Here is a 25,536-nt window from a genome sequence, read left to right as displayed (position 1 = left end):
CATAGTGAGCACTGTGATGGGGTGGATAGGATGGTCAGCCCCTAAGCCAGCCTTGAGGGGGACAGTAAGGAAGGGCCTCCCAGAGAAGGTGATCCAAGTGAAGTCCTCAAGGAAGAGGAGGTTAGAGGGCTGGGGCAGGGGTGGTTTTAAACAGGGAAGAAACCTGTGCAAAAGCTTAAAATGGAAGAACGTGGCTTATTTGGGAAACTGTATTGCTTCAGCTGAGGGCACAGTGTGAGGGGAGAGATGGGTGGAGAAGGAACCTTGGGAGGGGGCTTTTCCTGTCAGGAAGTTTGGACTTTATCCTGAGGGCAGCTACAGTAGTGGTCCAGACACCAAAGGGTTGTAAGCAAGGGAGTGATGTCGTCAGATCTGCACTGGCCTCCTTGGGGAGAAGGATAAGGAGGGGAGGGCAGGAGAGGAGGAGGCAGGCCCTGCCAGGAAGAGGCTGTGCCAGCCCATCATCTCAACGGAGATTAGGATGCCTAGACTAAAGGAGGGCCTGGGAATGAGGTGCAGCAACTGGTGGGTTCCCTGCTCCTAGCTAGCAGTGAGCGTGACTAGAAAGAAGGATGAGTGGGAGCACCGCCTTTCCGGTTGTCTGTGGTTTTAACCAGAGTTTGGGAACTGTCACAGTCCCTGCTGCAGCTGCCTGTGATTAAAATAAGCCTCTCGTGGGATTGTGGGTGACTTTAAATTTTCTAATTTCAGTCTTCCTATAATGAATGTAAAGATTTGTGTAATTCATTCAATATATATGTAATTATTAGAACTCTTTTTTTCTTATAAATAAGCCACCTTACCTTAAATTTGGAGAAGTTAACTGAGGGCTTCGTCAAGCAATGTAAACAACCCTGAGAGTCATGACTCCTGTGTTCTGGTCATGTTCTGCCCTTTGCAATCATGTTACCTAAGGCACCTCTCATCAACTCCCTGAAGTTTCCTTGTTTTCCATATGGGACTGATACTGCCCTGATCCACACAGAATTCCTATGAGGATCAGAGGCCTAATGGATATCATTATGGTTTATAAGGTAGTGTAGAATTAACAGCTTTTGTTGTATGCTTAATTGAGGTACCAGTATCCCACAGCTGTGTAAGGTGATCCGCTACAAGGTATCTTACATTTTAGAGTGGGAGACAAGGGGTAATTACAGTTACTCAAGTGGGAATCCCTACTTGGTCCGGTGTACCTTTGTTCTTATTGACTTGGCATGCATTAAATTAACATGCGTAAGCATGTTCCATGCCTTCCCCTGCTCTCAGGACCTGGCCATGCGCTCATTGAACAGTGGAATCCTGTAGGCCTGGTGGGAATCATCACTGCATTCAACTTCCCTGTTGCGGTGTATGGCTGGAACAATGCCATTGCAATGATCTGTGGGAATGTCTGCCTTTGGTAAGATCTGCTCACTTTCTTATCCACTAGTAACATGATAAAAGTAGCCATTTTCAGGTACTACTACTAAAAGTATTTTAAATGTATTGAAATGTTTTCTACTACTCTGCTCTTTCATTTAACATGTTAAGTCACACCTGCTAGTTGTGAAATATTTATCTTTTTGACACAGCCTTGTCCCCCGATTCCTCCCAATTGTCTCCACCCCAAGCATGTGTACTGTAATTAAATTCTGACACTACCTGAATTTAGTGTCTGACTCCACATATTTAAGGGCTCAGTCCTCCACAAGACTGCCCCCACTTTAGATACAAGCTGCAAGTGTCCCTGGCTCTGTAGGTCCCCAGGACACCTGCAGTTCTGACTAGTCATCTACAAATTTGGAAGTTCCCATGAACCCTCGGTTTCAGTTGATTCATTAGAATGACCTATAGAGCTCAAGAAAGCACAAGACTTAATGATTACAGTTTTATTATAAAGGATGCCCATAGGGCAAGGCCTAGAAGGGGCCTAGATGCAGAACTTCTGTCCTATCTCCCTGTTAAGTCAGGACACGTCACTGTTGCAACCAGGAGACCCCACTGAGCTCCGGTGTCCAGAGTTGTTATTGGAGTTTTATTACGTAGGCACGATTGATTAAATCACTGGACGTGTGATTGACTCAATCTCCATTCCTCCTTCCCTCCCCATGGTTGGTCTTTCTGGTGACCAGTGACCAGCCCCCATCCTGAAGCTGTCTAGGGGCCCCCACAAATCGTCTTGTTAAGCATAACAAACACACTTCTATCACTTAGGAAATTCCAAGGGATTTTGAAGCTTTGTACCAGAAAGTGAGGACAAAGACCAGATATATTCTTTAGTATACTACACTCCCCAAATAGAAAACTGAATAAACAAAAAGAAGAAAAAAAAAGAACTTGCGATAAGTCACAACGTTCTTTTTAAAGTTTGACTCTTTTTTTTCTTCAATAAAAATTTGATAGTGAATTCCCAAGCGATTCTGAGGCACTTAGCCAAAATTCCTGTTGATGCATTAAATTTTCTATCTCTACAAAATATTTGATAGTAAAAGTTAGCTGGGAAAATGTCTATATATATATATATATATATATATATATATTTTTTTTTTTTTTTTTTTTTTTTTTTGCTGAGGAAGATTCGCCCTGAGCTAACATCTATGCCAATCTTCCTCTATTTTGTATGTGGGTCGCCACCACAGCATGGCTGTCGATGAGTGATTTATGTCTGCACCCAGGAACCGAACCTGGGCTGCCAAAGCAGAGCAGGCTGAACTTAACCACTAGGCCATGGGGCTGGCTCCATGTCAGTATTTTATAGATGACAAAATACTGCTTGTTTTTAGCTTTCATGTTCAGTGAAATAACTTACGTCAGGAAAATCAGGAGTTGTTTTTGCCTGTTTTGTATCTGTCCCACTAGTTTTGTAGGGATCTTAATATCATGTGCTTAAACACTGTCTACAAAAGCAAGGCATAGTTGGGAGGATTAATGATTTGGCACCATGTTGCCAAAGGCTAGGTGTATAATTTTTCTCAGCTCTGAACCTTCCAACAAGAGTTCATGTTGATAGGTTTCTGTTTCATTCAGTGCCCATAATTGGCAGAGGTTAGTGTAACTGTTCCTATGATCAGTGCAGCAGCAGGTTCAAAACTGCTTGGTGTCATTTTTATGTTCATGAAAGTTTTGTAGTCCTTTAAGTCCCAGAGACACCAAACTGAAGGACAGATTTCTGTTTTAGTTACTAGATTCAATTGTGTCTAATTGGACAGAACTTTTTCTCACAAACTTTTGCTTCTGCTTGATAATAAAAGGTATTTATGATTTCCACCAAGTTAAGTTGCCTCTTTTTTTGCTCCCTTTCAAGGAAAGGAGCTCCAACAACATCCCTCATTAGTGTAGCTGTCACAAAGTAAGTATGCATGGCTTTCTTATTCCTGGGTATGAAATAATCACGAAAGGCACTGATAGGCACTGAATTTTTCATCTGACACGAAAGTGTCATATTTATTTAAGTGTGGCATTTGGATAACCTCTTTCTCCTTTGGTTATAATAACATTTTTATATTGTTTTACAGTTTAGAGCTCTTTCAGAGCTATATCATTTAACTCTTTGGAAACATGACATATTGATATGTGTTGAACTTGAGCTATGCTAAACATTTTTTGTCACTTGCAAAATAAAAACAAATCCAGTGGAAAGGAAATATCCTTGCAATTTATGGGCTATATTTTATAACTGTTCAACATGTTAATGGTTTTCATTTCTACCCAGTTAATACTTTTATTGCTTTTGTTTAATAGACTGTTAGCAAAACAGAAAGAAATGGTTATTATACTGTTCCACTGATTCTGCTGTCTAAAATATATTTCATCTTTTGATTAAGAAATTATTATTGTTTTTCTTATTCATATTTGAGAATGGTCATAAAATCAGTGTTACTAATTTATCAGTCTGAATGTAGAGAGTGTATAGGAGAGGGCCCCTTCCCACACAGGGTGATGAGGCACCCTTGATGTTCCATCGTTGCGTGGTCTGCATGCTCTGATTTAAGAATTGTTGGTAGAGAGCTTATGGTGGAATCTATATGTAGGAGGGTCCTTAATGTTGGAAAATCATTTAGGAACACTGGCTTAGGAATTGAAAAGGGGGCTGAAAAAGAGAGAGTAGTATGTGTTAGTATTTACTTGAAAGGAATATGTAATATTGAGGAAAGGATATTGTCCAAGGCAGGGGTGTTCAAATTAAATATTAAATAGAACTTTGCTATGCAAAACACATGAGAATGAGTTTCTTCCAGCAGTTTTTAAGAATAAAAAAACCTTAAAAAAAGCAAAACAAAACAATGTAAACATAGTGAACTAACTTGCCAATTATTATTAAGCAGCTTGTTAAAATATCAATTTTAATATTAGTTTCAAATGTTCTAAATTATTGTGGCTTTGAGCTTTTTTTTTTTGTGAGGAAGATCAGCCCTGAGTTAACATCTAACACCAATCCTCCTCTTTTTTTTTTTTTTTTTTTTGCTGAGGAATATCGGCCCTGAGCTAAGATATGTGCCCATCTTCCTCCACTTTATATGGGACACTGCCACAGCATGGCTTGACAAGCAGTGCATTGGTGCTCGCCCAGGATCCGAACCTGCAGACCCTGGGCCACTGAAGTGGAGTGCCCGCCCTTAACCACTTGCACCACCAGGCTGGCCCAGAGGTTTTTTTATATTTATTTGCTTTAAGCAGTTTGAAGGATTTGAAATGTTCTTATAAGAACATGGCTGATTTTTTAGACAATTGAGAATATCATCTGATTTTATAATGGAAGACAATAAGTATAAAATGATGCTAAAATTTGCCAGAATTAACGAAGTGTGCAGCAGTGTCCATCAGGAGTTCTTAAATTCAACTACACATTCAGACTTGCAAGATGACCGCAGGCCACATATTGTACTTCTGTCTATTCAGAAGGATATAGGACAGGAACATATAGCATCAGATATTCCTCTTTAGTCAGCATCTTTGTAGCAGTTTATGCAGGGTAAGGAGATGAGATCTATATTGGGCAGGTGTGGGGGTTGCCCTGGCTTAAAAGCCTAATGCCCCCCAGGAGCCAAAATAGCTTGTAAGAATTCTATAGGCATAGCTTTGAGCTACCCACAGGGACTTGCAGTTACAAGAGTCATTGCACTCAGGGAAGGCCAAAAAGCATGAGGTTCCCATTTATAGTTCTAAGGTAGTTATCCCAGTCCAGATGCAGTTGACCAGTCAGGGGTCATTTTTACCATAAGCCATGTCTATGCAGCATTGTTGACACTCGGACATTTATCAGGTAACGTGGGGAACAGAACTAGAGAGTTAACCCGAGGTCAGATTCTCATGCATTAGAGGAAAGGGTTTTGTTAACATTTACCCACAGGCACAAAGCAAAATCCCCACCCTTCAAGAGCAGTCAGTCTACTTGTGCAGACAGTGTATGCGCCCTAAGTCCCTGGAAAGAATTGTACTACCTGACACCTTGTCTCAGACGTGAAACCACAATGTGTGATCCTTGATTAGATGGAAAAAAGAAAACTGCCATAATGGACATTTTGGGGGACAATTGGAGAATTTACTTACATATGACAATGGTATCTTTTATGGAAGTGAGTGTAGGATTTGGATCTTTTTGAAATTAAACAAATTTGAAAGTGTCCAGCAAGTTGGGGTGATTGGTGAAAAGACCTTTGCTCTATTAAGGCCCATACTCCTCAAGAAGCTTAAAATGAATGGAAGAATCCTGTTTCAGAGAAAGCAGAATTACTGGAGCCACTTTTTACAACTCAAAATCAGATTTAAGTGGCATTGAACTATATTTATCATTTTAACTCTAATAGCATAAGTTGTAGGAGACTAATTCAGAAAAAGCTGTGCTTGTTCCGCAATGCTTTAGTCTGGAGGGGCTCATCTTTCCTGACCAAAATGTTTGGTGTGCATTGGGTGGGCACTAGTCCTGAGCTTCTGTGGGGTTCTGCAGGTATGTCCAGCTCCCCCTGCTGTTTCTCCTCAGCATCTGCTCTAGGTTTTGGGGATCTCTTTCCCTTTTCATTCTTTACCACTTTTATGGCTCGCTCTGCTTTGCAGAGATGTGTTGAAACCTCTCATTTGTTGATGGAAACTACCTTTCATTTTCTTCATCTTTCTAGGTTTTATTCATTATTATTTCCTTTTTTATTTCTTTACCATCATTTTAATGGATTTGTGGTCCAAGGAAAAAAAAAGACACCTGCAATCAGTCTACCATCTTGAACCTGATGTGTCTTCGTAGTTTGGCAGAAAATACTTGAAAACAATGATCATTTGAACTACCTAACCATCGCTTTATGTCTTGTATTCATTTCTCTTGGTTTTTTCTTCTTCTTAAGATTCTTTTAGGAAAAAAAAGAATTCTGCTTTTAAGTGTTTGAAAACCTCATCTCTAATATGTGAGGAGAATTTCAGGCCTGGATATTTGAGGGGTGGGGGAGAGAGTTGAAAAAGGAAAGTCAAGTGGTTGGACTTTATTCCTAGTTTTTCAAAAAACCCTAAGAAATTAAATTATTTCCTTACTTAGTAATTGCTTTTTCCTTTCTAGGATAGTAGCCAAGGTTCTGGAGGACAACAAGCTGCCTGGTGCGATTTGTTCCTTGACTTGTGGTGGAGCAGATATCGGGTAGGTTAATAGACCGAGAGTATCTTTTCTGTTGAAGGGCCCTGGGTTGATCAACTAGAATCATCTTTACTAGGATAGCGAAACCCAGTCCAGCTAAGGAAGTGAGAATGATTTTTTGGAATCATTGTTATTATGGACCTCACTGGGCTCTTACTTTATTGATGCATAGCCTCTTTTGAGGGATAAGTAAGAATTGGCTTTTCATTTTTTTAATTTTTTGTGTGTGAGGAGATCAGCCCTGTGCTAACATCTGCCAATCCTCCTCTTTTTTTTGCTGAGGAAGACTGGCCCTGGGCTAACATCCGCGCCCATGTTCCTCCACTTTATATGGGACGCCGCCACAGTGCGGCTTGCCAAGCAGTGCGTCGGTGCACGCCTGGGAGCCAAACGGCGAACCCCGGCTGCTGCAGCAGAGCGCGCACACTTAACAGCTTGTGCCACCGGGCCGGCCCCAGGAATTGACTTTTTAATTGCCCAGAGCTACTACTGTAAGGTGTTTAAATCCTAAAATAGCAAACTGCCGTACCGGACAGTCCATGGCCTCCTGACACTTGATTTATAAAGGTCGTGTTTGCTTATAAAGCCAAGCTGTGAGATTGTAGTCTGGTGTTTCACTCTCCCCTGAGAACCTATCCTATTGTCTGGGTTCTTCAGCTGACCAAAAAAGGAGCCCTGGGAATATAGCTTCTTTTAAGAAATTTATTGTTTTTTAAAAATCGCCATATAGTTCACATACCATAAAATTGTACATTTAGAAATGTACAATTTAGTGGCTTTTAGAATATTCACCATGTTGTGCAACCATCACCATTATCTTATCTTATTCCAGAACATTTTTATTACCCTCAAAAGGAGCCTTGTACCCGTTAGCAGTCACTTCTCACTCCCCCTCCGCCCCTAGCTCTTGGCAACCCCTCATCTACTTTCTGTTTCTGGATTTGCCTTTTTGGGACATTTCATATAAATGGAATCATACAACATGTGCCCTTTTGTGTCTGGCTTCTTTCACTTAGCATAATGTCAGAGCCTCTCTCTAAGCTGGAACTGACTATAATGGCTCTGAACCATGATGGAAGCTGGGGTTGTTGTTACTGGCTTAGACTTTGATTAGGTGAGGTTTCTATGGAGTCAAGTCTTACAAACTTATACTGGTGTGGTTAAAATCTTAGTCTCCCTCTATCGCTTTAACCATACTACTGTACTTACTGGGCAATCTCAAAAAGGAGTAAAAGATCAGTCTTTTTTTCATAGAAATGAGAAAATATTAGAAAATACAACTCCCAATTAGAGTGCATAGTGAAGTATTATCTAAATGTCATTTAAAACATGAATAGTCTATCCTTTGACCCACTGTGTTCTTGGGCATCCAAACCCTTGCGTTGGCTGTGGAATAGCTCAAATAATTACGGTAGCATATGCAAGAGTGCATTAAGCAACAGGCACCTTGAGTATCAGAGCTCACGTTTGCTCGGCTGACCCTGAGGAAGCCTCCATGTGTGATCTCATCAAGCTGTTCCAGCCCTACATTACTCTGATGCTGTGACTGCCCTGCTTGGTCGACGCCAAGCCCTTTGAATCACTAAACGATGAGCAAAGAGGTTCAAATCGATGGTATCTCGTCTACATTCCTTAGGAACAACTGGAAATCCCAGCACAGCCTTTATAAGTCAGCTTCCATGAGGGATAATTAGGATGTTTTCCTAGTCTTTAGATTTTTAATTCTTAAAGGAATTAGTAGTGTAAGAGTCTGCAAAATAACTGGGGCTCTCATCAAGGAAATGCTAAGGTTGTGTTGTCCAGTCACCCACTCAGTACAGGAAGGACTTTCTTCCTTAACAACATCCTTGAAGTGATTTCTGTTTATAGAAAGCTCGCGGAACAGGTTAGCCTGTTCTGCTGTGTGGTTCATTTTCACGAAGACCTCCCCTTGCTCCCCTGGCTTAGACTTCCTTGTGTCTTTGACTGACTTTCCATGACAAGGGCCCATATCAGAGTTGTCTAGTCTGTTAGGTGCTGCCATTGCTGGGTTTCTCTGCTTGGGTGACCGTGTCTGTTCCCCTGCAGCACGGCAATGGCCAAAGATGAGCGGGTGAACCTGCTGTCCTTCACTGGGAGCACTCAGGTGGGAAAACAGGTGGCCCTTATGGTGCAGGAGAGGTTTGGTAAGTGTTGGCTTTCTAGTGAGATTTTAATTCCCTCAGGTATGGATGTGAAATCTAAAAGTTGGAGTTTTTTTCCTTGACCCTTTCCATGAAGACATCAGCCATATTTATTTCAAAGTCCAAGTAAAAGAAAGGGTACAGTTATTAGTGGGTTAATATTAGGGAGATCACAAATTTAATAGCATAATTTGGAAAAAGATGTCATTATCCCCCTAAATGACTATAGCAGAATCATATCAAATATATTAATTTCTATCAGACCTGATTGGCAAATTAGAAAAAGAAAACTCACAATTTAAACAGAACCAGTGGGTATACAGGACCTAGAGTGAATGTGAAATAGAAGACTTACATCTGTTCTTCTATCATTTATATTTCACGTATATGTGACTGAAAAGGGTTGTGTAGACATAGCTTTGTATGCTCCACTTTATGGCTCATTAAAGAGGTCTTCAGGGATAATATTGACTGTCAGTTATTGGCTATTCTGAATTTAGACTCTAACCCTAGCATAAGATGAGACTTGACTAGTTAATCTGCCAGCCATTTTGAGGCAAACGAATTTCAAATCTTCATGCTGGGGCGTGTAAAGTAAGAATGGCATTCATAGCCTGCTGTATAACTTTCCTAGACTGTAGGTTGGCAATGTATTTCAGGAGCTCTCATATTCATACCCTTTGGCCCTAACCTAAGTTGATAATCAAGAGGTAAATAATCAATAACCAATATATTCAACACTAGAGAAGTAGCTAAATAAAACTTGGTACATCACCATGATGGAATATTATGCAGTGATTTTTTTTTTTAAACAGCTCTTAATAACTTAGGGAAAAGGTATAAGATACTAATCATAAAATAAAGCAAAATTAATTAGATAGTATGATCTCAACTAAATATAAATACACAGGAAAGAGATTGGAAGGCACTATACCAAATTGTGAAGAGAGATTTTATGGTGACCTATGGAACATAGCTTTTTGCCTGCTTGATACTTACTGCTTTTTTAAAAAAAATAATGTTCTAGAATAAACACATAATTTAACTGTTTTTTTTTTTTATGGTGGTAAATATATCTATAACATAAAACTTACCTTTTTAATCACTTTGAAGTGTACAGTCCTGTGGCATTAAGTACATTTACATTGTCATGCAACCGTCACCACAGTCTGTCTCCAGAACTTCTTTGTTTTCCCAACTCTATAGCCATTAAAAACTAACTCCCCATTTCTGCCTTTTCCCAGCCGTAGGCAACCACCATTCTACTTTCTGTCTCTATGGATTTGACTACTCTAAAAACCCTATATAAGTAGAATCACACAATATTTGTCCTCTTGTGTCTGGCTTATTTCACTTAGCACAATGTCTTCGAGGTTGGTCCATGTTGTAGCATGTGTCATAATTTCCTTCCTTTTTAAGGCTGCATAATATTCCATTGTATGTATACACCACATTTTGTTTATCTATTCATTTGTTGTTAGACACTTGGGTTGCTTCCACCTTTTAGCTATTGTGAATTATGCTGTTATGAGCATGGGTATACAAGAATCTTTTCAAGTCCTTGCTTTCATTTCTTTTGATTAAGTACCCAGAAGTGAGATTACTAGATCATTGGTAATTCTGTGTTTAATTTGTGGGAAATCGTCATACTATTTTCCACAGTGACTGTACCATTTTACACTGTTTGGAGTTTTTTGGGATATAATTTCAAACTTAGAGAAAAGTTACAAGACTAATGCAAGGAATTCCTATATTCCCTTTAATGAGGTTCACCAATTGCTTACAATTTGCCCCACTTGCTTTATCATTTACTGCCTCTCCAGCAACACACACACACACACACACACACACACACACACATACACATACATATAGTGGGTGCATATTATTTTTGAACCTTTGAGAAAACTGAAGACATTGTATTCATTTACCACTAAATATTTGGATGTATTTCCTAAGAACAAGGACATTCTGTCATATAACCATGGTACAATTATTAAAATTGGGAAATTTGACATGAATGCAATGCTCATGCTATGTTTAAATCAGAAAATAAATTAAAACATAATTGGGATAGGCTATGATTTGAGGCCGTCTAGCAGTGTGCATTAAATACTGAAATAGGCATTAATTTGTGTTTATATATTTTTAAAGGAAGAAGTTTGTTAGAGCTTGGAGGAAACAATGCCATTATTGGTAAGGCTGCCGTTTCTTTGCTTTTTTGTTTGCTAGTTTTTCTGCTCAGAGTATCTGCAGTAGCCATTCTGAATATACAGAACTTGTTTGTGAGGAACTCATCCCTTCTATGTTGTGTGTGTCTAAGACCTAATTCCCATGTTAGGAATTTTACTTGTGAGACAGGACACAATGGTTTGAAGGCAGAGGTAACTAGGAGGGAAAGGTGTTCATGTTTGGAAAATGTTACCTGGGGCTTAGAATCTGGGTTTGAGACTTCCTAGTATGGCATTGTTTCTTGTTGTTTTTCCTTCTCCTATTTTCTGAAAACTGGCCACATGGTTCTCTAGAATAAGGAAGTAACTCTTACATGACTTGCTGATTTCCTTTAGATTTCATAAACATCTGTTTTTCTTTAGTGGAATAGTAAGTGCTTTTATATTGGGAAGGAATACTTCCTTAAGGCATTTTATCACTTACTTGTAGGCTTGGATATTACTTAATCCTCCTTTTCAGCTGTTTGGCACAGAAGGAAATAGTCTACCAGCATAACTTCTGGACAATGTAATGAACATCGGTAGGTTGAGACTTAATAGAAGCATGGATTTTGTGATAAAAAGCAAAACTTGCTAATTGGTATATTGCTATCATTATCATCATGCTTTTTTGTTTGTCTGTTTGTTTTGCTTGAGGAAGATCTGCCCTGAGCTAACATCTGTGCCAGTCTTCCTCTATTTTGTGTGTGGGTCGCCAGCTTGGCTGCCGATGAGCGGTGTAGGTCTGCACCTGGGAACTGGACCTGGGCTGCCGAAGTGGAGCACACGGAACTTAACCACTAGGCCACGGGGCTGCCCCCTATCAACATGTTTAAATGCCTGTGTGTTAGTGGTATATACCAGAAGTTTCAAAAGTGTATGGTGAAGGATTTGTTCTGGATGAACTTCTAATCTAGTTAGAGGGAGAGTTCATTTAAACATATAGTTAGTGTTGAGTGAGCACTGGGCGTATTTGTCAGGTACTGTGCTCAACTGTTTCATATGCATTATTTCATCTAATCCCCACGATAATCCCTTGAGTTAGGTACCGTTATTAATCTCATTTGAAGGTCACACTCTGAGGCTTAAAATTATTATGTGCCTGAAGTGACAGGCTAGCAAGTGACAGAGCCAGCATTTGTATCCTGGTAATCAGACCCCAGAACATAGCTCTTTCCTTAACTCCTTACCATCACCTGTTAGTACCGCAGACATTGTTATCCATTTTATGGAAGAGGAAATTGAGGCTTAAAAAGGTAAAATAACATAATTAAAAAGTGGTGGAGGGCTGGCCTGGTGGTGTAGTGGTTAAGTCCGTGTGCTCTGCTGGGGCGACCCAGTGTTCGTGGGTTCGGATCCTGGGTGTGCATTGACACACTGCTTGTCAAATCATGCTGTGGCGGCATCCCATATAAAGTAGAGGAAGATGGGCATGGATGTTAGCGCAGGGCCAATCTTCCTCAGCAAAAAGAGGAGGATTGGCAACAGATGTTAGCCCAGGGCCAATCTTCCTCAGCAAAAAGAGGAGAATTGTCAACAGATGTTAGCTCAGGGCTACTCTTCCTCACACAAAAAAAAAAATTAAAAAAAAAAAGCAGTGGAGATGGATTGGTCGGTTTGGTTACACAAGCCACCTTCTTAACCATCATGCTAGTCTGAGAATGCTATTAAATTGGACAGGGGGAAGTTGAAGATGTAAGAGGGGATTGTGACTGTAAGTTTCTGGAAGGGATAAGAAGGAAGGAATTACAAATAACATAAATGGAAGTGTTAACCTTGTAAGGACTATGTAGTTTTTTCTTCTGAGGGCAGAAGAGGAGGAGGAAGGAATAGACGAAAGTAGAGAGGAATTTGAAAGTGATTTTGCACTAATCTCTTCAGAGGAAGCCGAAAAGGGCCTTGTGTATGATCACTTAGAGCCACGAGGTTGGGGGTGAGGTCATTTAGTGCAGGAGTAAAAGGCTTGAGGGGTTTCAGAGATTTGGAAAAGCTTCTGTAGAAGGGCAGCAAGTGGTGTTTAAGGGAATGGACTGATGCAGATGAGGGTGTAGATGTTGTTAGAGAGCATGGTTAGACGGCGATGATAATCAGAAGAGTCCCATTGCCCTCTCTATGGGCCCAGGGAAGCTGGCATCAAAATGGGCCATAGGGTGGAGACTGGAGGCGAGTAGTTGACAAAGAGGGTGGTGGTGTTAGAGAAGAGACCACACAGTGAGGGTACAGAGGAGGCTTAGTATGAAGAAGTTAGAGGAGGGAGAGCCTCCATATACATCTGTACTTGGGTAAAGATCATAGGTCTCATTGCTCTATTCTCATATAATCTTCCTTGGGAGAAAAGTTGCCTCTGCAATGTGAACATGCTTATTTTACAGGGAGAGTTCTGATGTTCTCTTACTGCGCTTTCTAAAGGCATCGTTTTATGCCAGTTAGCAAGTACGTTGTCTGCCTACTTCGTGATACTGATGAGTGTGTGTTTGTGCTTCTCTAAGCTTTTGAGGATGCGGACCTCAGTTTAGTCGTTCCATCGGCTCTCTTTGCGGCCGTGGGGACAGCTGGCCAGAGGTGTACCACTGCAAGGCGCCTGGTGAGTGTGTCTGCATAGGCACCTGAGACTGTCCTACTCTTCAAACACTTTAACAAGTTGTGCTGTTAGGGAGGTGTCATAGAAGTACTGCTAGAAAAATGTATTCTCTGGACGTGGTTGGCAAATATGTGGCCCTGCTATCTTCTGTGCTCATGGCAGACGTTGCTCATCGACCAGAGACTCTGCCTTACCCCCCAACTCCAAGCTAAAAATAGTCTCACACCAATTGATTGGAGTTGGACTAGGCGATGAGACCTATTTTCAATCCTACATCTAGAACAATACAGACAAAGTCCAATGTCACTTGGAGAATCAAACAAGCTAAAAATTTGAAAAATTCAAAAACTATTAGCTAAAAGATAGACAGCCTTGGCTTTTTTATAGAAACATTTTAAGTAGTAAAACATTTTAAAGATTTTAATTTTGGGTCTTAAGTCTAAGTCTTAGACTTGATGTGGCATGGTTTATTGAAAAGCAGATGACTCTATGTATGTATGTTCTCTCTATATAAATATATAGTCTGACTACTCATATATAGGGCACATTAATACTAAGTATACGTAAGGAGATATGGTTTAGCTTCAGTGTGTGGGGTTTGGGAATTTTAATCTCCACACTTAGATTTGAGCTGGATTTCAATCCTGTGTGGGATACAACCTTGATTTTCATGACTCTTATGGTACTGAAAAACTATGTATACTGGAACCAAACAAGTTTTGGTTAGGTACAAAATTGGGCTACATTTGCCATTTTTTTGTTGTTGTTGTTGAGTTTTCCTCCTGTAATTAAAAAAAAAACAACTGTTTACAATTAAATTACAGAGGAATTGGTTTTGAGTTTTTACTGTCACCCACAATGAGTATGATCAAAATCCTTATAAGGTTGACATAATCTAAATTAATTAGAATAAAAAATATGTGCAAATTAAGTCTTTACTTTTCCCATGACTTTTCATTTTCGTCTTTTCCTATATTTTACAACACATAAGTATCAATCTTTCCTTTGTTTTTATATTACTCAGTTGAAAGTTCTCAAAAAAGTCTAAGATACAATATACTTATCTTGTAAGTACTTATTTACAATTTATTAAATTTTTTTACCTTAATTATTTATTACATTAATGCTAAGAAGGAAGCAGGGATGCTCCAAAAGATGATAACCTTCAGTACATGGTCAAATAAGAAATGACATAAAAGTCAAGCATTTCTCTATTCAGCCGACTTTCATTTTTCCTTTGTGTCTTAGAGCAAATATACATAGCCAGGCTTTATATTTATTTAGTGCTAAATATTAGAGGATACTATTAGTCTTTGCCCATATTGATTTCCATAGGGATAGTTAGTGGTTTGTAGAAAAAACCATTCCGGTACTGCAGACTTCTCCATGACTAGTTCTCATAATGTCAATCCATTCGTTACATGGAGACCAATCCAGAGAATGGATGGTTTGACCAGTTCACCTCTACCACTGGGAATGTAGCATGGAGCTCACATCCTACCTAGAATGAGTCCAAGGGTTACCCTCATCTGATTAAGTCCTCACTCTGGAGATCTCCTCAGCCCAAGGCTAACAGCATGCTGTTACTTAGCAGAGGTAGGCTGACCAAACCGTTGTGGTATGTGTTCACCATGAGTCAAATGGTGACAGTGTGGGACAGGTGTACTTTGTTGAGGTTCCCTGCTAATTAACACTTCGAATACTCTAGAACAGAAACAAACATCACTGATTTGTGAAGCTTAGCCAAATAAGTCCTTAGAAACTTGAGAAAGACATAGCTTTTGATTGTATTCTAACATTCACCTATAGGAAATTATTGTCTTCATGTAGTTAATATTAAAATTAGAAATTAAAAAATTATTAAAATAATTATTTTAATATTTAAAAATTATTAATAAAAATAAACATGCTTCTATTTTCAGAGATCACAATATCTCAAAAACTATTAAGCATTAATCAGTATTAAAAATTCTACATTGTTAACAAATTTGTACATTTAACTATTCCCATGAGTGTTTCTTTTTTCACTTAGTTTTTACACGAAAGCATCCATGACGAAGTTATAAATAGACTCAAAAAGACCTATGCGCAGATCCGTGTTGGGAACCCATGGGACTGTGAGTACTGATTTCAAAGATGTTCCTTTTTGGCAGCCACTGTTATGAGTGTTCTCATCTTCTTTGTTTTTTTTTCCTTTTCTGAGCTGAGGGCGTCTGAAGCAGGTTCTTGGGCATTTGGAGGGATGTGGCTGCTCCTAGGTTAGGATCCTGAGTGCTTGATGTGGGCTAGAGAGCCTGGGCGATGGTGTTTAGATGGGACGAGTTTGATGAGCTTTTCTCTCTTCGCTACTGTTACCTCATCCGAGCCACTACCATCCTCTCTCCTGGAAGGCTGTAAGAGTCACCTGACTTGCCTGTGTCCACTTCTGCCTTCCACAGTAACCAGAATGATTTTTAAAAATGTAATTAGATAATTCACTCTCCTGCTTAAAACACTCCAGTGACTTCTCATTGCTTTTAGACTAAAACCTAAATTCCTTCTGAGTCCCTCTTTAGCAGGTTTATAATCTTTGGTGATCTGACCCTGCCTCCTCCCCTGCCCATCCTCTGACCCCCTGTGTACCATTTGCCCCCTTGGCCTGAGCCCCAGCTTCTCCAACCTTCTTTCAGTGTTCCGGGAATTCCAGGCTCTGTCTTGCTGCTCTCTGCTGGAAATGATCTTCCCCCAGCTCTTCCCACGACTGGCTCTGCTACAATGCCACCTCCTCACTGAGGCCTATTTAAGTCTTCCTCTTCTGTCCCCCGGGGTCACCTTTAATGCTGCTGCTTTTTGGCAGCCATACTAGGGCAGCATCGTTCTCTCCCCCTTAAATTGCACACCAACTGCCAAGTCTGAGTTGATCGCACTGAGAGTGATCACACTGTAATCAATACACAGGTCCTGTATTTTTAATGCAGTGCTCTGATTAATTGGTAGCCAGTCCTCTAAACCAGGGGTTGACCAACAGATTTGGGCCGCTACCCATTTTTGTAAAGAAAGTTTATCAGCACATGGCCACACCCACTCGTTTACATATCTTCTGTGGCTGTTTTCACACTACAGTGGCAGACTTGAGTAGTTGTGGCAGAGACCACACTCATGCAAAGCATTAAATACTTACTCTCCAGTCCTTTATAGAAAAAAGTTGCTGACTCCTGATGTAAATTGAGGGGATATATGAAGGGATGGATCTGTTCATTGGGAAAGCTGTTAAAATAATGAAATGATGCCATTTAGGGTGAAATGAAGAGCATTCCTCTTTCTCTCCAGCTAATGTTCTCTATGGGCCACTCCACACCAAACAGGCAGTGAGCATGTTTCTTGGAGCAGTGGAAGAAGCAAAGAAAGAAGGTGGCACCGTGGTCTATGGTGGCAAGGTAATGAAAACTGAGATCAGTGCTGACGGATTTTTGCTTCCTTTCCCTTAGGCACCAGCAGGGCTCTGGGCAAATTGTTGAAGGGTCCCCAACAGCCACCTTTCTTTCCTCCATCCCTTTTGTAAGGAGGAAATATATGTTTAAAGAATGACAACATAAAATACATGGAACATTTCTGGAAGGACACACAAGAGACTCAGAGCCATGGTTGCCTTTGAATTGAGTCCCTGGGAATTTGCATGGAAGGGAGACCTCCTTTTCATGGTACAGTAGAAGACTTTGTATTCAGTTAGAACCCACATTTAGTGGTGATTTCTAAAAGTCAGTTAAGGCAGGGAATCAAAAAAATACATACCAAAAACATTTTATCTTAATTTAACACACAATTACATTTGTTTGATTCTTTTGATGTAGAGCCAAGGTGTTTTCTTCATGTGTGGTAGGAATTTGTCTTCATCCTTGCATAAACTATGCCTATAATTTATTATCTACAATTTGGTTTCACTTTCTTTAAAATCGAGAACTGAGTCTCTTGCAAAGCAATCTGAGAGCAGAATCCTTCTCCTTAGTCATCTTATCGTTGACACACCCATATCTAATTGGACAGAGGTGTGTATGGATATTTGTGTATTTTTTTGATTACTCACTTATATTGAGTTTTTTCTAAAGCATTCAACTTAATCTTTAGATGTAGCTCTTTCTTTCTTTTGTGTAATATTTAAGTTATGTAATGGAATATGGCATTACAATAACAAATTCAACTGCCACGCCCAGGATTGGGAGTAAATGCAGCTGACTCTTGGTAAACACACAGCTCAGAGGGTGAGAGCAAAATTACACAGGCCACTGGAGAGCCAACCACCAGCCCAAGCAGCTTGCTATGGGCATCAGGATATTTTATAGAAGGAAAAGTGAGCATTAATTAAGTGAACAGGAGCTGGTAATGTGGTTACGTGGAGGTTGGTTAAAAAGAGTATCTACGGTATACCCTTTGGGAGCTTCTGATTTTTGTACAGTGTGTATTAGTTTGCTAGGGCTGCCATAACGGAATACCACAGACTGAGTGGCTTAAACAACAGAATTTTTCTTGCAGTTCTGGAGGCTGAGTCCAAAATCAAGATGCTGACACAGGCCTCTATTCCTGGTGTGCAGATGGCCACCTTCTTGCAGTGTCCTCACATAGCCTTTCCTCTGTGCATGGAGAGAGGGGGTCTCCCGTGTCTCTTCCTCTTCTTATCAGGACATCAGTTCTATTAGGTTAGGTAGGGCCCCCCCCGTATAACCTCACTTACCTTTAATTACCTCCTTGAAGGTCCTGTCTCCGAAGTCAGTCACACTGGGGGGTTAAGGCTTCAACATATGAATTTGGGGGTGGGGAACACGATACAGTCTATAACACAATGGGTATAGATTACCTATTTTTTAATGATAGAAATTTTAAAATAACCGCCTATAACAATGTTTTTTCACTGTAACTTGGTTGTGACACATGCACAGCTCTCTATTGTTGACTCCTTTTTTGTATTTTTCTCTGATCAGCGTTAGAACCAATGTTAGAACCAATGGAAGGCAGAGAAAATTTTCCTTCATGATGGGAAGTCATTGTGGAGAAATAATTCACCTATAAATGGTGTTTATATTTTTCTCATAAGTATTGGCAAAGTTTGTATCCTCTGATCCAAGTACCAGAAAACAAAATGCTTTCATTCTTTTTATTTCATTTCTCTACTGAAGGTAATGGATCGCCCTGGAAATTATGTAGAACCAACAATTGTGACAGATCTTGCCCACAACGCGTCCATTGCACACACAGAGACTTTTGCTCCAATTCTTTATGTCTTTAAATTCAAGGTAAAAATGAATTTTCTTTTCTCTAATGTTGAAACAAATGAGAAGACTAGGAGAAAATGATGGTGTATTAAATTTCACTCAATTAGCAATCAGGGAGATTTTAGAAAGTCACTCTGTTAGAAGAAATTTGAAGATTAAGGATAATCTATGATGAGAGTAACACGTTAAGCTATAGAGCATGTCAGGCTAGCTGCCACGGACACCGAAACAAGCAGAGGACCAATGTTGGAATTTATGGAGAATGTGGCCCTCGTCTCCTGTCACCTGATTCTGAGCTGTGTGGGCCATAAAGACAGCTTCTATACAGAAGGGACCAGATAGTTTGATAGCCTGAGTGCTAAGTCTCAGTGGACGAAAGGATGCAGGGGCAACCTAAAGACCTCCAGTTACCACCTGTGTATCAGAGGACAGGCTGCAGAGGTTTTAACAGATGAAAACTACAGCTCTCCTTCCCCAGCATGAGACTGGCCCTAGCCATGCCAGCAAATATTTAGAGATTGAATCAAGGTTTGAATATGCCATGACGAACAGTTAAAGAATAATGAGAATTGCATCTCGTTGCAATTATATGATTGCATTTTTAAAAATCTTGTTTTAAATTGTCTATCATTGTTTCACATAATGTAACTAGACAGTATAATTTCATGTTCTGTAGTGTGTGTGTGTGTGTTTGACTGTGAGTTCTTGAACAAATTATTTAGCCTCTCTTGCATAATCTGCAAATTGGGGGTAATATAAAACTGTGTCATAGGGTGAGTTAAATAACTAAATGCATGCTAAGTGCTTAGGTCAGTGTGTTATGCACAATAAGAGCTCAATAAATATTAGCAATTACGTATATGCAGTAGCTTGAATGGAATAATGTATTCATCTGTTTCTCCAAGAACAACTAAGGGGAAAACTCCACAAAGCACTATATAAGGAAAACATAGAATTAGTAAGATGTTGACTCTTGAGTTTCCTTTTGTGCACTAAAATCATACTGGTACATGTCATGAGTTTACCATCCGTGAACTTTGACCTGAACACTGTGTGTCATCTAACAACTTCCAACATCTGTCCTTTTAGAATGAAGAAGAGGTCTTTGCGTGGAATAATGAAGTAAAACAGGGACTTTCAAGTAGCATCTTTACCAAGGATTTGGGCAGAATCTTCCGCTGGCTTGGGTATAACTTTGTCTATTTTGAAAACTTATGTAAGTCTGATTTGTGTGGTAAATGGACTTTAAAAAAAGAAGATGAAATCATCATAGTTGAAAATCCATTTTTTAGCATTGAGAGTCTTAGAGGTTTTGTTTAGATTTTTTATTTGTTTTTGTTTATTTGTTTTGTTTTTTACTCTCCTATCCATTGCTCTCACGGTGCCTCCCTTTTTACACACAGACCGAAAGGATCAGACTGTGGCATTGTAAACGTCAATATTCCGACGAGCGGCGCTGAGATTGGAGGTGCATTTGGTATGTAGCGAGTTGTTTCTCCTTTTCCATGTTGGGCAGTGTATTAGTCAGCTAGGGCTGCCATAACAGGATACCACAGATTGAGTGGCTTAAACAGCAGAAATTTATTTTCCCACAGTTCTGGAGGCTGGAAATCCAAGATCAAGGTATTGACAGGTTTGGTTTTTCCTGAGGCCTCTCTTCCTGGCTTGCAGACAGCCGCCTTCCTCCAGTGTCCTCACGTGGCATTTTCTCTGTGCACACACATCTGTGGTGTCTCTCTTATATGGACACCAGTCCTGTTGGTTTAGGGCCCCACCCTTATGACTTCACTTCACTTTACCTCCTTAAAGTCTCTGTTGCCAAATACAGCCACATTCTAAGGTATTGGAGGTTAGGACTTCAATATATGAATTTTGGGAGGGGACACGATTCAGTCCATAACAGGTGGCAGAGGAAAAGCACTGGTAGCTTTTTAAAAAGTTTAATCAAGAAACTGAAATAATAACTTATCTGTTCTAACATGCTTGAGAGAACTTAACGTTCCATATTTGGCGTTATTGTCCAAGGTCCTACGTTTTATTCTCAGACACAGCATCACATTAGAGCAAGGGCCCTTAACCTGAGATATGTGGACCCCAGAAACGGTGGCAACTGTTTTCTGGGGAGAGGGTCCTGACCCAAAAAAGATTAAGAACGCCTGCTTTAAAGCCAGAAAATTTCACACAAAAAATTCTGGTTTTTAATTTGCAAAGTGGGCATAGTACATGTTAAGTGTTATCTTTTATCTTAGATAAAATCCTAAGTTGTTTCTTTTCACTGGGACCTGCTCTTATTTTCTCTTAATAAGCCTTTAGTTCTTAGTGCTTAAACTTAGTGATAGTAATAGTTAAAAAAAAAAAAACCCTTCCCAACAATCATATATTAAGTTTTACTTGTTAAACTTGATCTAAAATATAGTAAAAACAGATTGCGTTGGGGTTTTTTAAATATATGTAGAAGCAAAAGAAACATGCATTAATACCTGTAAAAGTTTGAATAATTAGTGGCATTCTTTTATATGTTTTTGACCAAACACTATAATTACTATTCATTGTTCAGAGTTTGACAAAAAGTTCACATTTTCATTTCAGCCCTTCACCCCTGCCCTCCACTACTTAGTGGCCCGAATGTGAGTCTATCGCTCCTTCTGTAGGCGTTAATCCCTGTTTCCAGCCCACGCCTTCTCTCCACGTGACTCTTCTTCATTTCAGCCTTCACAGTTAAAGTTTTTAAAGGTCTTATAATGGAAAAAGCAGTTCTGCCCACACTTTTCTCTTTCTCCTTCTGTCCCAGAGGCAACTACTTTGAGATTCTTTTTTTTTTTTTTGTGAGGAAGATCAGCCCTGAGCTAATATCTGATGCCAATCCTCCTCTTTTTGCTGAGGAAGATTGGCCCTGGGCTAACATCCATGCCCATCTTCCTCTACTTTATATGGGACGCCGCCACAACATGGCTTGGCAAGTGCTGCATCAGTACGCACCCAGGATCGGAAATGGCGAACCCCGGGCCGCCGCAGCAGAGTGTGCGCACTTAACCGCTGGGCCACCGGCCAGCCCCTACTTGGAGATTCTTACTGAAAGAAAAAAGTAAATTGATCTTTGAATTTACTTCAATTTTTCTAAGTCGCATGCTTCAACTGCTCGCTCTTTCACAACTTGAGACATTCTATACTGGCCCTCTGTTAAGACAGATTAACCTTCTTAAACCCTCCCTCTCTTTCCCTGTACGTGATATGACATTATTGCACGGGTGGAGCGAAGAGGAAACCAGGTACAAGTCTCTAAGAGTCTTCTCCCAGTGGAGTCACACAAGATGTGCTTAATTCTTCCAGCAACGGATTGTGGCAACATACGTGAAATGTTGTCTCCCAGGAAAGCTCATGAGGGACTCGGTGACCAGGGCTTTTACCGGGCCTGGTCATGTAGGCACCCTCTGCCCAGCACACACCAAAATTCCAGACTCCCAGAAGGAAAGCAGGGGTTTAACATAAACTGCATTGTTTATACAAAAACAGTTTAAGTCCAGTGTGATACCCTTGTCCTTTAGGGAAAGTTTTATATTAGCATAGGGAGCTGTTTTTCAGCTAAGTTCCCAGATGCCGGCCACGCTGCAAGTAGACCTACTATGCCTTTTATGCCATTTCTGTAGTTTGTAATAATTTTTCCTCAGAATTTTGAAGCTATTGCTCATTTGTCTTCTGGTTTCCAATATTGTGGTTGAAATCTATTTTGGTATCTGATATTTTTTTCCCCCGTTTCACAATTTTTTGGGTCTACCATGTATGTCTGATGTTCTGAAATTTCACAGTAATAGCACTCAGTGGAGATCTTTGTAAAAATTTTTGTTGGACAGTCACTGGGCCAGTGATTGGCGTTAGAATATTGGGACTCAAAAATTTTCAGTTCTAGGAAGTTTTTGCTACTTTTCTTTTCTTTTGGTAGTATTTCTTCGATAACTTTTTTCCTTCTATTTTTGTCTATTTTAATTTCTAGAATTCCTATTATTTGAATGTTATCTCTTGAAGAATTGTCTACTTTTTATGTTTTCCCTATTTTCCACCTCTTTATTCTTTTCTGTTTTTTATATGGAAGGTTTCCTCAAATTTTTCTTCTGATCTTTCTATTAAGTTTTTTCCTCCTCTGCTGTTATTAAAAACAACACCAAGACTTATTTCTTGTGCTTTGATGGCACACTTTTAAATAGTATCCTTTCTTGTTTTATGGAATCATTATCTTGTAATCTCTCTAAGGATATTAATATAACATTTAAAAATATTTTATTATAAAAGCAGTTTATGTTGTAGAAAATTATATATAGATAAGCATAAATGAGAAAATAAAATTATATTTCCACCTTCCAGAGGTTTCCGCTCTTAACACCTTGGTCTAATGGTAAGGTTTTTTTAAGGTTCTCTGTTGCTTCCTGACACATTTCTGTTAACTCTTAATTCCTTTTATTTTATTTTCCCTCTTATTTCCTTTTTCCTGTTGGTTTCGGTCTCTGTCTTTTATTGATGTGTTTGCAGAGGAGATGCTCTGGGCTACGTGTGAAGTAACTGGTCGGGTAGCTCTGGTCTCCTTTCGGTATCTTCATGTTAGTGATACCGAGTAGGAGCCCACACAGAAAGAGACTGCTCAAGAGGTGTGAGCTGCTTTTATATTTCTCTAGGAGGAGAAAAGCACACTGGTGGTGGCAGGGAGTCTGGGAGTGATGCCTGGAAACAGTACATGAGAAGGTCTACTTGGTAAGAAAAGGCTTTGGGAAGGCGGGTTTGGGCTTCAAGTGGTTGGAATGTGCTTTTACATTCTTCTACTTTTCTGCTCTGTCTTTGCGCGCTTTCACTTGATTTTATTTGTTTGACCTTCCTCAGCTCTCCCTTCCCAGAGCATTGCTTTTGTACTATTGTTTTTCTCCCTCGTCCAGCTTCAGCTGGTGCCCAGCGCCCGACTGTGAAGCTATCTCATTGGTAGTTTCTGTCTAGAGAGAGCATGGGAGCAGGACACGTGGGGTCAGTCTGCAGGAGAAAGTGAGAGCAGCTGTCCTTTTGGCTTTCTCCCTGGGTGCAGTTATTCCCTTGCAGACTGTGGAAGCAGTAGGTGATGGAGGAGGGCAGGGGGCTGTGGGCCTGGCTGGCAAGCTGGGGGATACCAGCTTTCGGAATAGAGAGCATGACCCTTGAAAGTGGATTAGCTTGTTCACCCAGCACATAGGTAACTGGCAAGGGAGGCTGCTTCTGGGAGATTTTGACTAGGAGTTGTTTCTTTTACTTGTATTCTGTTTTTCTCCCACTTGGGTAGAAATAGCTTCATCCAAGTGCAATAAAACAGAATATGTGAGTTCGGGCTCATGTGGTGTTATGTTGTGGAGAGCACAGGTGAGAGACAAGGACACTCATCTTAGTCCCATTTACTTCTTCTCACTAGCTCTGTAACCTTGAGTGAGTGTCCCAACCTTGGCTCCTTAGAGACTCGGTGACTTTATGTCTGTCAGGAATTCCTGAGGTGCCTTTGGCTGTGGCTGGTTAAGTCTCAAACACGCGTACATTCTGCCTGCTTCCCATTCTTTGGAGTCAGTCATGTTCCTTGTACTTTTTCTTTCTTTCTTTTTTTTTTGTGAGGAAGATTGGCCCTGAGCTAACATTTGTTGCCAATCTTCCTCTTTTTGCTTGAGGAAGATTGTTGCTGAGCTAACATCTGTGCCCATCTTCCTCTATTCTGTATGTGGGGTGCCACCACAGCATGGCTTGATGAGCAGTGTGTATGTCCGTGCCTGGGATCTGAACCCGTGAACCCTGGGCTGCCGAAGCAGAGTGCGTGAACTTAACCACTATGCCACCGGGCTGGCCCCTCCTTTTACTTTTCTTGTGCACTTGAGATCTAGAGTGGCAAACATTTAGCAGTGGCTTTTTTGTAACCCATTTAATGGGGAGACTTTTCCTCTCAGGAAAAAAATCAAGTAATTAGTTAATAGGGAAGCTTTTATTTTCTGAATTATTATAGTTTCCTATTTATTTATTTATTTATTCCCATCAAAATGAGAATATGCATGTTTTTCCTGCTAATTCAATACAATTTACTGAGAGAGATAAAGAAGAAAGTTATAGTCTCCATATTCTTATGCCCTGAAAACTATAAATGACATGTATGATATATGTCGTCAGACTTTTGTGTTTCTATCCCTTTTTTTCTTTTATAAAACTGGATCTATATTAACATTGTTTTGTTTTTTCTTCACCAACTTGTAACTTTGACATTTCACCTTGTTAAATCTGCCAGATGTTGTTTTAATGGCATAAAAATATTCTATATAATGTATGTACTATCCTTCATATAACTTGTTCATTTTCTCCTCCCTAGTACCATCAACTACAGTAAGGACCTTCCTCTGGCTCAAGGAATCAAGTTTCAGTAAAGCTGACAGTAAACTGACTTCAAGTCTTTCAGGCATTCTTGCAGCTCTTTCTTCTGAAGAACACAAAGGAAATTAAGATTTACCCTGAATAAATGCATCATTTTGAATATGACAGTGGCTAATTCCATATCTCCAGAGGCCATGATTAAATCAACAGACTCATTTTTTAAAAATAAAAATAAAATTGTCACAACATAGCCATATTTAGTAAAAGATAGATTAGATGGATTTCTATGTTATTTGTAATTCTTGAGTTTTTAAAAATTTATGATTATAGAAAAGATGATAGATGTCATGGTAGGAATTTGGAAAACAACAGAATGGAGAAG

At 39.9% G+C, this 25,536-nt stretch overlaps 1 protein-coding gene across 1 annotated transcript in view; it reads left to right on the top strand.

Moving 5' to 3' along the window:
- Window positions 1-25,319, top strand: part of ALDH7A1 (aldehyde dehydrogenase 7 family member A1) — a 35,320-nt gene extending 10,001 nt beyond the window's left edge. The window contains exons 6-18 of the mRNA XM_058539671.1: window positions 1,267-1,399; window positions 3,284-3,328; window positions 6,524-6,601; window positions 8,666-8,763; window positions 10,915-10,956; window positions 13,460-13,554; window positions 15,584-15,668; window positions 16,861-16,967; window positions 18,702-18,818; window positions 19,887-19,984; window positions 20,201-20,274; window positions 23,465-23,540; window positions 25,153-25,319. Coding sequence (XP_058395654.1) covers window positions 1,267-1,399; window positions 3,284-3,328; window positions 6,524-6,601; window positions 8,666-8,763; window positions 10,915-10,956; window positions 13,460-13,554; window positions 15,584-15,668; window positions 16,861-16,967; window positions 18,702-18,818; window positions 19,887-19,984; window positions 20,201-20,274; window positions 23,465-23,540; window positions 25,153-25,207 — 1,103 coding nt within the window. The 3' untranslated portion in view covers window positions 25,208-25,319. The remainder of the gene's footprint in view (window positions 1-1,266; window positions 1,400-3,283; window positions 3,329-6,523; window positions 6,602-8,665; window positions 8,764-10,914; window positions 10,957-13,459; window positions 13,555-15,583; window positions 15,669-16,860; window positions 16,968-18,701; window positions 18,819-19,886; window positions 19,985-20,200; window positions 20,275-23,464; window positions 23,541-25,152) is intronic.
- Window positions 25,320-25,536: the final 217 nt, after the last annotated feature.

The sequence above is a fragment of the Diceros bicornis genome, chromosome 1 (genome assembly GCF_020826845.1).
Source record: "Diceros bicornis minor isolate mBicDic1 chromosome 1, mDicBic1.mat.cur, whole genome shotgun sequence".
Taxonomy (NCBI): Eukaryota; Metazoa; Chordata; class Mammalia; order Perissodactyla; family Rhinocerotidae; genus Diceros; species Diceros bicornis.
The sequence above is the reverse complement of the archived record's forward strand: the minus strand, read 5'-3'. Positions and strand labels throughout refer to the sequence as shown.